The sequence below is a fragment of the Corvus moneduloides genome, chromosome 16 (genome assembly GCF_009650955.1).
Source record: "Corvus moneduloides isolate bCorMon1 chromosome 16, bCorMon1.pri, whole genome shotgun sequence".
Taxonomy (NCBI): Eukaryota; Metazoa; Chordata; class Aves; order Passeriformes; family Corvidae; genus Corvus; species Corvus moneduloides.
Genome location: NC_045491.1, coordinates 6312870 through 6326825, shown reverse-complemented (window position 1 = coordinate 6326825; position 13956 = coordinate 6312870). Strand labels below are relative to the sequence as shown.

The window sequence follows — 13956 nt, the reverse complement described above, 5'->3', positions numbered from 1 at the left end:
TTTTTTCAGCATGTAGCTGAATTCTCCAGAATTTCGAGACAGCTAAGACTGCTGGATGTCTGGAAGAGTGACTGAGAGCTGCAAATATGTATGAAGGCAACATTTGCCTTTCACTCAGAATATAAGATTTGACTGAATTATGAGAAAGCTGTATCTGGCAACACTGATACTCGTTTGGGGAGCTTTTCAGTCAGGGAAGGCAGTCATGTCCTCAGGACTGCACTGCACCTCTGTAACTTGTATCTTGTCTTGTACTTATTTACTGTCTTTCCTGAGTTTCATTTATTTGTTTATGTAAAATCCCCACTGCCTTTGTCACATGTTAAAAGTTCCAACAGAAGACTTCTGTAACCACACAGATCTGACTGTTAATGAAATGAGTGACAAGTGGGTGCACTGCACGTGCCCAACACCAACACTCACTAATTGGTTATGAAAAATGTGCATTATGCAATAATTTACCAAAGCACCAATGCCTAATCACTTCACGCTGCAAGAAATTTCAAGCAAACATGAGTAATTATGCCATTAGTTTTAATAAAGTGACAGCTAGCACTTACTCCACTCTAGTGAACATTTGCACAGAAGTTGGATTATCAGTGTTCATAATGTCCTGCAGCTCTATGGAACGACACTTAGCACTTAGAACATCAAGAATTCTTTCAAGATTTGTTATGACATTTAAGAACATTTGTTCACATGTTAAGTGTGCAAATCCAAAATTGCTCAGCACCTCCTTTTTTATATACTACATGAAAACTTTGACTTCACTTGTCAATGATATGGATGAAAAGTGTCCATCTCTGCCCATGGATCATTTGCAGAGCCATCTTGTCTTTTCTAAGTGGCTGCTCCAGTATCTTTTTATATACTGGAGTTCAACAATTTGAAAAATATATTAAAAAATTAAGTTTTAGACTTGACCTGGTTTTCCTTAACAGAAGCAATAAGATTTTCACTCTGAGTTTAAACAGGCACAACAGTTAACACTGCAGGTTTTGACTGACACCAGTACACCATAAATATGTCTTTTTCAGGCTTTGGGTAGCAAAGACAGAGCTACATCCAGTATATGAAAGCTGAAAATTATACTCACAAGAAACCTGAATGGGATTGACAAGGCATCATTTTAATTATGATGCATTTACATAGTGAATGTAACGTTAAATTACCAGCACTTAAAATTCTGAGTTTGACATGAGTGCCATTGACTCAGAATCCTCAACTGAAGATTCAGAAAAAGATGCTTAAATATTTGACCCATTAAATGGTAATAATAAGTCATATATAATTAATTAAATCTGAGTAAGAGTGCTTTCAAAACTCATATAAAGAAACTTGAAATGAAGATGTTAGATACTACATAAACAGCTTGAAAAAAAGTTTTCAAAATACAGATCTTGCTTTGTTAGTCACTGCTGCTTCAAACTTGTTTATGAATGGGAGGTTTATATTGAGAGTCACTTGAAATTTTTCTGTTGATGATTTCATTAAACAATAGCATCACTGGCCTATCTTGTAATTGAATTAAGCTAGAGTCAATTGACCTATTCTCCCATTTCCATGAAACTAAACACCTAAAAGTGAAATTTTAGCCTTGTTCTATGGATAATGAGCACTAGCATGATTAGGCTCTGTGAACAGGAAACACCTTCTCTCAGTCCACTAATTTTATGAAGTTACTATATAAAATATGTGTTCTTTTCAAGCAGGGAAAAAACCCCAGAACAAAACACCGACCTCTTATTAAGAAGAGGTATGCTAAGAATCTTGCATAGCAGTTCCATGAGAGAAGACAACACACAACCTTAAACAAGAAGTTTAAGATAAAAAGAAAATAATCTTTCTAGTATAAATATGGCATTTTAGAAAATTATGGTTGCATATGCCAATGCAAAAAACTAATTTATCAATAATCCACATATTTTTCTTCATTTAAGACACATCTGATGTTGTTCACAAGTAAACAGTTATGTTTTTAAAAACAAAACAAATTCTAAAGAGAAGTGGGAAATTAGTTGATAACATTTATCTTAAAACCTGGTGTTTGAAGCGGCATTAAAATGGTTTTTAATTCCAGCTACTCCATCTTCAAAACAAATCTCACGTCTTTGTGGCAATAAAAATAGCAAAAGGTGGAACACAGGAGTTACTATTCTTGATCTCTTGCCTCTTAGATTTATCTAACATTTAAAAAGAAAAGCTGAGATAATCTACCATTAAACAATCTTCCTGCTCATCTGCTTTCAACAAGGCCTCCGGCACAATAAAAGTCCTGCTTAGCAAGCGTCCTAGAAAAACCACTCTGTGCCCAGTGAGAGGATCATGGTGGGATCTGTCCCACATTGCAGGTGTAGAATCAGAGGGTTTAAGCTCCCTTCTCAGCCTGTCCCTAGCAGGAGGCATCACTTGTATGACAACAGCACGGAGGAGGACTAATCTGAGACCAGAAGCACATGGATACAGAGGCTCTGGCAGCCTGAGACAAAGGGATAAAGACAACAGAGGGAGGAGTGAGACACACAGATGGATGTACACACAAACAACAGGACTGCCCTCTCCATTGGACAGCAGTATTTCCAGAGTACTCTCACCAAAGCTACTAGAGAAGGTTTTTTATGCATCACAGCATAAAAAAGTGCCAGTGAGCTTCTCCTCAACAGGGACAGCGGGGAAGAAAGCACAAAGGTTTGCAAATGTTACATTCACATGATAGGTAGAATCTGGGTTTATTCAACCTCTTGATCCTGAAGGAAACAGTCATGAACAATCTGCAAGAAAAGTTTGTTGTACATCTTCTACAAACACAGATTCAAGAGGACTTAAACTTACCAATACACACATTTAGAAATACTGATGGAGAATTCCCTTCACCTCCTCCCAACCACTTCAATACTCCAGAAATGTGTTCCATGTTATGATAAATGTATTATCTTTGAACTGCAGGTATGGCACTGCACCATATATTTCTTTTCCAATAATCATACACCATTTAGTTACTTCAGAAGTATTTAGTCATGAATGGCCTTTCCACTTCTTGACAGATAAGAAATAAGAAGCAAGGGATATTCATTCCCCAATGCACAAGGAAGACTGCAATGACAGTGTTAGTACTGAGTCAGTGTTTAACACAAATGTTAGGTGAGCAAACAGCACTAGTTTAACAAAATACATTTTTTTCTAAGTGTCTAAACATTTTAAATATTTGCACTATAGTTCCATTATTTCCTTAGCACCTTCCCTTAGAAAGCAAAATTGCTACTAAGTTGATTTCCTATGAACTCAATGCCAAAACCACGTATCAAAGCCACAACATTCTCAGCTAATAAATACACTAAATTTGACAAATATGAGGATGAACGCAGTGTCTACCAGATCTTCTGATTCTTTGTGTAATAATGAGTTACAAACTTCAATTGCAGCCTGGAATCAATATGGGACCCTTCTGGCAGCACATATTGGAGCTATGTTATCATTATTCTCTACTTTCTGGTCCAAGAGAGCTATACCCAACAAATTATTTTTTAGGTAATATGTTAGACCAAGGAGTTTATTAGGAAAAATATATGGCTTTGGGCTTAAAAGACCATAAAGGGGTTTAAAGAGACCTAAGGGACATTGATTTATCTACCAGAATCAACTTTCTCTTCAGGCTGCCACAATAGAGCACGGAAATGAGAAAAACAGGATTAAAGAATCACATTATCTGCATAAAAAGCTCTAATACTTTATTGTTTATAAAAATGACACTTTAAAAGATATCTTAATGGTGTGATGTAAGATTGTACAATCCACTTCCACATCTTGCATTAAGTGGTGTTAAAGACTTCCTTTAACTTCCTCCTAATGTTGAGCTCACACCACCCTTTTTTACCTACTGAATCTGGGCATTAGATACAAACACTAAAAAGTAGTACTGGTGGAATTTGCAACTGAAGCTACAAAGTTCCTTTTTTTTTTAAGAAAAAAGTGCTATTCCTATCATCAGCCTACAGAATTGAGATACCAATTTTAATATTACTTAAATTTAGCATCTACCTTACAAACTCAGGTTGGGAAGACTCCACCCAACAGAGGGAGAAACTCACTGAAAAGGTCTTTCAGAGAAAAAACCTAAAGTTAAGTCTTCTAAACCACCTCACCCAACTATTGTCTCCCCATGAGCAGCAGCCTCCACATATTTGTAAGAAGTCAGGCCACGTACATTCCCTTGTGTTTTGTCACAGTCGGAAAATTCCCTCCCAGTTTAAGCTGATCTTACGATGGCTGCCAGGGTCATGCCCCGGCCAGGCTTTCCTGTCACCTCGTTTGCGTTGTCCCTGATGCCTGTGTGACCCCAGTCTGAGCTAGTTCAGGGAGCTGAACAGATGAAAATTAACTTTAAAAATACTCCCCTAAAAAAGCCTAGATCTACATTCCTAATCTTAGTGAGGGTGCCATTTGTATTACACCTCAGGGGCATTTCACTGATAAAACACTATTAGCAACAGACTAGCATCTACTCCAGAAATAGATTTGTTATTTTCTGTAGCAAAGGCAGAACCAAAAATCTCTCTTTGTAAACCAAAAATACAAACGCTCAAGATATGATACACAAATATCACATATATCTAGAAGTCAAGAATCTGTGCCATGAGCAGATCCGATAAACCCAGTCATGCATGTTTAAAAGCAAAGAAGGTGGTATCACTTTAAAATAAAAGGCTCCTCCCTTCTCAGCCATGTCACCCTTTGAACTCAGACTTGCAAGTGCTACATGAGCAAATTCCTACAGAACCTTCTGGGGCTGTGACAATCCAAAGGCCATGTCTATAAAGGAATTGCGAAGTCTTGCTTTACTCCACTGGCAGATAGAACTTCAGAAACCCCAAGTTCTTTGGGAACAGGCCTTTCCATGAAGTTACATTTTTGTTCTGCATGAGCTCTATGGGTGGTGAAGGGTCATCTTTGAGGCACGTGCAGCAAAGATTCTTTATTCACTAGAAGATACTCACTTGATAGCCAGAAATAGAACCCAAATCTCACCAATTACTTGCTTTCCAGCTGTAATAACTGTAAGTAGTCTAATCCAATGCCATGCTATAGCTGCTAACAGTTCTTCCTTTGGTTCACACAAAAGTCTTCTTGTGCTGAATTTAAAACATTTCAAGCAAATGAAAGATGGAGCCAAGCACTGACAAGAAAACAAAATACTGAAGAACTGATCAGTGGGCAGTTCTCGGTCTCAGTTATGAGTGTGTAGACAGGAAAAATAATAGGTATCAATTTAAAGTTAATCATCATGCACATGCAAAAGGAATTTGCATCAAAGATGCAAAGGCACCTTCTGGCATTTTATAATCTCTGCACAAATCTTATGAAAATTGTTCTATTTCATATGTTTTAACTTCAAGAAAACACAATCTTGAAAATACCAACATATCATCAATTTGTTCCTTAAAAGCTATTTAAATAAATATTATGTATGTACATATGCAGAGGGAAGAGGAAAGGCCTATTTCTCTAATGAACTCAGCATGAACAAGATCCTGCTCCATGGGGAATCGAATTGCCTCTAGTCAGCCCACAGATTCATCGCAGCAAAAAGGTCCAGCTGGATGAAATAACCAGTCCATCCAGAATGTGATGTTCAGGTAAAGCTGTACAGAAAGTTGAAAATTCATGGAAATCTTTTCCTTGAGTCAAGAATGTGTTCCAGACTTGTACATGTATAGTGGTCAGAACAATAAGACAATAAAAAAAAAATCCCTCTGAGACATACAAAAGCCCCATCCCTTCACTTAACAGCTTCCTAATAATTCACTTTAAGATAGTTTTTTAGTATTTCTATGGTTTGTTTAAGCAATCTTTAAGATATTAGATAACATTTGCCTTTGTTATTCAAAATGCATGACTATGCACAGAGATGGCAGAACCTTCCAGAACAACTTTTCAAGAACTAGGAGTCATGGACACAGACTTGCCTTCTGTTCTTAAGTGAGGTGAAAGCCACAGAGCAGAACTGCCCCAGCCTCTCTCCACACCCAGGTCACTCCTGGTCTGAGCATCTCCTGGCAGTGCAGGAACACAATGATGATAAACACCCATTACTTATGGTCTCCCTTCAGCTCTAAGAGGACAATTACACTGCACTCTCAGGGAATCAACTGAAACACTGCACTTGGAATGTTAATATTATGTGTTCACAGCTCTTTGAACTTGCTGTAAGAAGTCTTGAGAATAAGTGCTTTTCCAGCAAAACATAAACATATAAAGCAAACCAAGAGTTACCACAGTAGAGAGAGTGAGAAGTCGCATGATCTGGCCACAGAAAACGCCAACTGTCTCCACCTCACTTCTATTTAGACTAGGCCTGGATCTACTCCTCCAAATCAATTGTTTAATTATTATAATTATATACACAAAAAATCAACTGTTTAAAAACTAGCACATACTTAAAATGTTCATCTAAAGAAAAGAAACACAAAAGGCAAAGCCAATACAAAATCTTGAGTTTCCAATAAACAGAAACAGTCTTTTGCAATTAGAAATGGTTCCTTCTACATTTAATTCAGAATCTTTTTCACTCTCCAGTAAGTTTTGCCCTAACATTTCACCATCTCTCCATCCTCCTAACAACCAAATACTCTATGCAAGTTGTTTATCATCTCTGCACTTTATGCAGTTTGAAGTTTGAAGCTTGAAAAGGCTTCTTACACTCAGCAAATTTATAATGCACCAGATCAAATATTTGAATTAAGGAAGTTGGGCCCCAGAAACATTTTTATCTGTCTACTGGGTCTACTTTCTTTCAAAGCATAATGCATATCAATACCACCTTAAATGTACATTCAGGTATTTGTAGAATTCTGAATACAGATTTGATTAAGTAGCATAAAAAGATTACAGTTCCATTGCTGTAAAACTAAGAAAAATCAGACGAGCTTCTCTTTCTTAATATTTAAAGATACCAGGCTCCTGCTGGAGAAGCTTAAAGATTTGCACTGCTTTTATTTTAAAATCTTTCTGAACAACAGCCATCAATCTGAAGAAATATATTTTCAAAGTATTCTTTCATTCCTCAACAAAAGACAGACATTGGGAAGGTACTTAAATCCATTAAGATGCATGTAGAGTAGCCTCTAGCAACTTCCAACCTATTTAAATAAGCAGAATTTTTCTATTTCCATACAAATATTCCAGTAGTTTAGTAAACATTTTGTACCTCAGTAGGCATCAATGTTTGTTAATCTCATACATAAAGAATAAATTCCAATCCTGCAGGAGCCCTGTGTATTCCCAGGACTCTGCCCAGGCATGCAGACCCCTGGGCTAGACGTCTCTGCAGGGGGATGTTCCTCTAAGTACAGTAGGCAGCGACTGGGGCCAAATGATTCACTCCTACCATCACCTCACAAATTCTAATTCGATAATTATAGTGATTATCAATTAGCATCTCATCACTATTTGATGACACACGATGACTTGGGGCTAACTAGGATCTTGTACTCACATTTAACAAAAATGCCACGAAAAGAGGGTTGGTGGCAGAAGCCAGCAGGCAGAAAGAGCTGAGTAAACAAAGGAATGTGCAACAGTTTTGGGACTCTTAAAGGTTAATTTTTCTGACAAGGCCCTGTTCAGAGATGGGCCAATGCAGTCACACCCCCAGTGTGAGGGGACCCTGTGTAGATCTCTGGCCATCACAGGAGTGGGAGCACCATTCCCAGCTGTGCTCATGGAACAGGCCACAACCTCTGTCTCCTGTACGTCTCTTCCACCCAGAAGTCACTCCCATGGTGAGAAGGTCTGCACAACACTAAGGTTCGAAGAGAATCCTTTTTTACTCAGGACAACAACCCACTGCACATTTCAGACTAATGAAACTCACTTTAAAAAGGAAAAAGAAATCAAATAAATTTTGTATTGAAATACGTAACGCAACTGCCAGAAGACAGAACAGCTGAAGAGCTGAGCACAAAATGAATTTACAAGTGGTTTTGTCTACAGTTCACTACTAGATCAGCTTTCACATGGATGATCATTCAAGTTTAGAGAATACTCAACCAACCTGTTGCAGCTGAAACTCATTTCTTCCATTCACCTTGCAGTATCTTATACTCAACAACTTTACCTGATCTGTTTCCTACAAATGAAGCACCTGCATTTCAGTATACCTGAAATACTTCTTATGTCTTTAATGCTGGAATAGTTATTACAGAAACATTAGCTGGATATAGCATTGTATTATGGTTCATTCAGAAGAGCCATGGCCCATATATTTAGAATGTTAATTTTTTTATCTTATAGAAAGATTGAAGTCATGTAATTCTCTCATGCATATGACCACATCATTCCTTTTAGAAACTTCTATGGCTGTAGCAGAATTTCCATTTTCATGAAGAACTTTTATAGGAATTGTCATCTTCTCTCTAAAGTAAATTTTTGCATTAAAATGATGAATGTCTTAGAATCCATTAGAATTCAGAGTGCAAAAAAGACCCGTAAGTTATAAATTAATACAAATATTGTGAAATCCCAATAAAAGCCCTCTACATTAAGACCTCCACACTAGTTTATGTGTCAAATAATTCTTAAGGGGACTAACTGTAATCTTCAGCATTATGTAAAAATTAAAATGTATTTTGTTTCTGCATTACATAATTGTTTTATCTTTCATTGTTTCATGTCTTCTACGTTTCATACCTTTATCTGCACAAATATTTTTCAGAAATAATGTATCTTATTCTCTTCCCTTCCCCTTCTTGCCTTAAATACTCTCAGTTACTTAAAACTAACTTAGTGTAAGGACTTTATTTTGGGATAGTTTGTATACACTGCACAACTCCCTGAGATATACAGTACCTGAAATTGATACGACTGCAAATGCTGAGTAATCTGAAGCATACTATTGAAAAATTATGCTCTACTATGTGCTAAACAAAAGTTTCAATTCACTTTTTATTCCAGTAAAATGGCTAGTTTACTACTGACCATAGAAAAACTGCTTTACATGGCATCTAAAATGATTCCTGAATCCCTGGCACCTAAAACTGCCTTTTATGATACTTTTTTCATTTTAATGTAAAGAGCAAGAATCATCAGCATTTATCTGCCAACATGAAGCTTCATATTGGCACATATCAACAACAACTACCAAAGGAAAAGACCAAAAAGTGATGTGAATTTTAATTTGCAGAGATAATTATGTCAGGTATGGCTTGTTTCAGGATAACAATACCCTGTTAGGGCTTGCAGGCCTCAGCAGAGGTAATTTGGGAATAGCAGTGACAGCATAAACAAAGCACTGAGAAAGGTTTATGAGGGTGGAGTCCATATAAAACACTGGATTAAATCTCTTCTGTATCCTGCGGCTCCAAACTTTCCGAGGATGCAGCAGTAAACCCTGAGCAGACAAACTACAGCAGACTTGGCTTCCAACCCCTCTTCCTCAATGCACGAGCCCCATCCACTTATTACAACTGAATGCACCGTTGTTCCCCGTGAAATACTTGAAAACAAAGAGCTAAAACACAAAGCCCGCTCCCCTTCATGGAGTATTAACTTCCGCTTTTAATAACTAACTCCTGGTCCCACACGATACAGTTCGGCATTGTCCAGCACACCCCACTTCAGCCAGACAATGCACACAGCAATAAAACTCAACCCAGCAAAGAAAGTGAAAGCTGCGTTTGTTCAGCGTGTTATTTGGCGCAGCCAACTGTAATGCTTCTGCCTGCCATTCCTGCCATTTATTGTTTACTTTGTCAAAGGATTGTTAAGAATTAGGCTACATTTGGCAATTTTTTGAGAAGGGAATTTACATGCAAAGTGACTGACACTTGGTATTTAAAGTCTATTGGTCGACTCTGACCCTTCGTTTACAAGTGACTCATTTGACTGCAAGGATCTCTGATGTGGAAATGCTCAGATACGAATCAATTGCAGTTTTTGTCTCGGGTAAATGTTACTTGGCAATCCAAAAGAAATGAACAATGCTGAGACCGAGGCTCGCATAGGATAGTGCTCATATGTTTAAAGAATTCCTTTTACATGCCTGGTTTAGTTCTAGTCGGAGGATTTATGACTCCCCTTCTCCTAATAACTTATCTCAGAGCACAGTGTTTTTAAACGCACACACACACAGTCACAGAGACACACACACACACAAAACCAGCAGTTAACTCTTTTGCTGCCTGAAAGAACAGCACAGATGCATTTAAGTAAATTTAAAAAGGAGGTTTGGTGCTGATAGGGATTTTGATTCTCCGTGGGAGGTTGGGATGGGGTAAGGATAGGGCTAGAAAGGGAGAGAAACATGTAGGTACAGTTTGCAAATCCCTGCTCCATAAAGAAACGATTGTGTGTAAGGAACGACCATTCCTACATGAATCAGCTCAGTGCGAATTCTGCAGTTTATCTCTGATAAGGATAAAAGTAAAAGGGTTTCTCTGTACCCGAGCAAGATTCCCTTCCTCTCAGAAGGCAGATGCAGCATTTCTATAAACAAAAACGTCTCTAGCCCTACCTTGTGCCAGTGCTTGCAACATGTGGAGCTGAAGCAACAGAAACGCCCACCATCCCCGACAGAAGATGAAACAGAAGTTTAACTTTATCATCTTTCCGCCTCGGCTGCTATTCCTTCGGGCAATAATTTCACGATCCACCTTTCTTTCAACCGGTATTGCCTCACTGATCCCCATCCGATCCGACTGGCTGCCAGTCCTGACAGCGCTTTGGTCATCGCTCATTCCGCACCCCCGGGCCGGGCTCTCTGTGGAGGGTCGGGAGGCTGTGCCCCGCGCTTTGGGGAGAAGCGAAGCCCCCACTTGCCAGGATCGGCGGGCTCTTTGATTTGTGCTCACTCCGCCTGCAAGCCGAGAGCAGCACTCCGTGTGCCTCCCGCTATGACAGTCGCCACCTAAGTCAATGTTTCTTGTGGAGGTATTGATTGCACCAAAACAACCAGTCAGAAATGTGAAACACATGTTTCTCTGCACTGTCACATCCGATGCCTTCAGCAGAGAGGGAGTAAGTTCATGGGCGTCAGTATTTCAGTAAATCCGGATCCTTCAGCACATCTCAAACAGGGGCAGGGAGAAACTGATCCATTTTAGCCACCAGCAGACAATCCAAAGAGAACCTTTCATACCGCAACGGTGATGGAAACTGTTACCCCCGTCATTTTTATGAAGCGTGGTGAGTTCTCCAGCATGTGTCCCATTCTGTTGTAAAAGCACTGCGATGGAAGTGTTAAATTCTCGTACAAGGAAAAAAAAAAAAAGGCGACAAGGAAAAAAAAACTAATTGAAAGTATCTCGTTATTCCTTGCGCTAAGGATTTATTTCAGACAATTTTAAGATTAGCCATGCAGACAGAGTAGTCTCCAGATATCCCCGCAAAGCTCTGCATAGTTTATATTAATCCGATTTTCCTTGGGATACAAATCTCTACCGTCAATAGAAGGGTTTGAAGGGTCCTCGAGCAGGTAAATCGAGCAGCTCTGGCTGTGATTCCAGCTCGCTGTGCAGTCAGTCAGCCACAGGCCACTGCCGGTGTCACTTGAACTCTCACGTTCATCGGGAGGTAGGGAAAACCTCAGTTGATCCTGTCTCCCTCCTCAAAGGCTGGTGCCGATCCTTTCCTTCCAGGGAGACCACGACAAAAATCACCTCTAACAGGGAAAGCGCTTTTTCTCTGGCCGGTTGTGGACGCAGCAAGGAAGCAAACCCTCAGCTGGACAGTGTCCGGGGCGGGGGGAGCGAAAATCTCCCGAAACAAACAGCAACAAGGTGAAATCCTCCCAGCTCTGCTGAGCCGGGCTCCTGCTCTCCGATCTGATGCAGCCCAGGGATCCCGGTCCTTCCTCCGAGCGTCTCTCCCTCACAGGCGCTGTAAACACAAGGGGGAAAGCGCGATCACAACAGCGGCGGCGGCGGCAATAAAACCCAACCGGAAAAAAAAAAAAAAAAAAAAAAAAAAAAAAAGAAAGCGCTGGCGGTTTTTACATTTGAACAGTGCATCGGGTATTGTTTCAGTCCCGCCTTCCGTAAAGGGAAAACTTTCGTGGGAGATTCCCTCCCCCCTTGTTAAAGGAAAGGAAAGAATAGGAGTAGTTATAAAAGAAGCGCACCCGGGATAAAGGCGAGTTAAAAACAAAGCACCTAAGCGCGAAGTTGATCAAACACGAGCCCCGCCGGCTCGCCCCCGCCCCCGAAAGCCTCCTCAACTTTTCTCACCGCCTCAGGCGGCAGCGCGGCGCAACCCTGCCCGCGCCCCCCGCCATCCCCCCGCGCCCACCTCGCCGTCCCCGCCCCGCGTCCCGGCTCTCCCTCGGCTCCCTCCGAACCGGCAGCGGCGCTGCTGGCTCACCTCCCGGCTCCCCGCACGGCTCTCCCGCCCACAGCTCCTCAGCCCACCTTCCCCTGACCTACACCTTACCAGCGGGGCTGGGAAGGGCGGGGGGGGGCGCATCCTGCGCGAGGCTGAGGGGATATCGATGTGTGTGTGTGTGTGTGTGTGTGTGTGCATGTGTGTTTATCTGGAGGCGTGTGTATCTGTACGTGTGTGCCACTGTCGGGACTGGGCGGTGCGGGGCGGGAGGGGGCGGGGGGGTGGTTCCAGTACAGGTTCCGCAGCCGCGGGAGAGGGGACACAAACACCGCCACCCCCATCCCCTCACACGCCGCCGGCGCAGCGGGACCTGCGCTCCCCCCGGCCGGGCCGTTCATTGGGCGGGCGAGCGGGCGGGCAGCGCGCGCGCGCAAGGGGGCCGCGCGCGCCCGCGCAAGGGCGGGAGCGGCGCTGTGTCTCGCGCCCCCCTCTCCCCCCTCCACCGCCCCGCACGAGCCGGCCTGAGGGGACGCGGCCCCCGGTCGCCGTCGCTTGTCCCCGTCCCCGTTCCCGTTCCCATCCCCGTTCCCGTAGTCCCGGCGGGGCGCTCCGTCGCCGCGTCCCCGCGCTAACAGCGCCCCCTATGCCCGCGCGGCGATGCCGCGGGCGGGGACACACCGGGCCCGCCCGAACAGGCCGGGCCGCCGCCTCCTCATCCCGGGCACGCCGGCGGCGGCCGCGCTTCCCGTGCGCCGGCGGGCGAGGAGCAGGAATGTGGTGACAGAGCCAAGGGAGCCCCGAGGTGCGAGTTAACCCCGTCCCTGCGCGCTGAGGTGTGCGGTGCTGCCGCGTTCCTGAGCGCGGTGCGGTTGTGCCCCTGAGGGCTGCAGGTTGGCAGAGCCAAAGTTGGAGGTTGGCTCTTGCTCCTTCTGCCTTTCTGACAGGCGGTGTGTGATGATGGAGCCGTGCAGCAAACATTGTACATTATCACATCAAACACAAGGTCATTTGTGTTACTAACTGCCGGTGTGATGGGTGTCTGACAGACATCTTGTTACCCAAGAAGGCACTTTTTTCTCAAGCCTTTGTTATTTTACAGCATAAAATAAAGGTAAAGCAGCTTCACAGTTTACACCCCAGCACAGGTGAATACTTTCCCTGGTTCCAACAAGGTGAATGGTTTCCCTGGCAGTGTCTCCTGTGCCTAACACCTGCCCCTCAGGTGCCATTGCATCCGTCAGCATCCAGAGCTGCTGGGCAGCTTTTCCTCCCGACGCTCCGTTTTTATCTCACGGGTACATCTGTCTGCCAGATTCCCTCCTACGCCAGTCCCTGCTTCCTCTAGTATCCAACAGGTTATTAAGTTTTATGACATCTCTTGTCTGCCCACCCTTTATCCCTCTATGTGCCAGCTTGTTCCTGTGTTCAAGAAGTTGCTGTAGTTAAATCCTCCTTATTGTGGCATCTTTTCGTGGTACAAGATATGAGGTGTATTCACCAGCCGCCTCTTCCTTGTGGTAAATAAAGTGAAAATAGCGATTCTGTTGTGCCTCTCACGTCACACTTTCCTTTTTTTTGTGCATGGACCACATTAATAATTATCTACACATATCAGGACTCAGTGCTTATGATTTTCCCTGCAAT

At 42.4% G+C, this 13956-nt stretch overlaps 1 protein-coding gene across 7 annotated transcripts in view; it reads right to left on the bottom strand.

Annotated features, from left to right (window-relative positions):
* The window catches only part of SDK1 (sidekick cell adhesion molecule 1), a 388222-nt gene extending 375704 nt beyond the window's left edge, over positions 1–12518 (bottom strand). For 2 of the 7 annotated variants that reach the window (XM_032125656.1, XM_032125657.1), the window contains exon 1: positions 10508–12098. In XM_032125656.1, the coding sequence (XP_031981547.1) occupies positions 10508–10967 (460 nt within the window). In that variant the 5' untranslated portion in view covers positions 10968–12098. The other 5 variants (XM_032125651.1, XM_032125653.1, XM_032125655.1 and 2 more) reach the window with 5 other exon arrangements.
* Positions 12519–13956: the final 1438 nt, after the last annotated feature.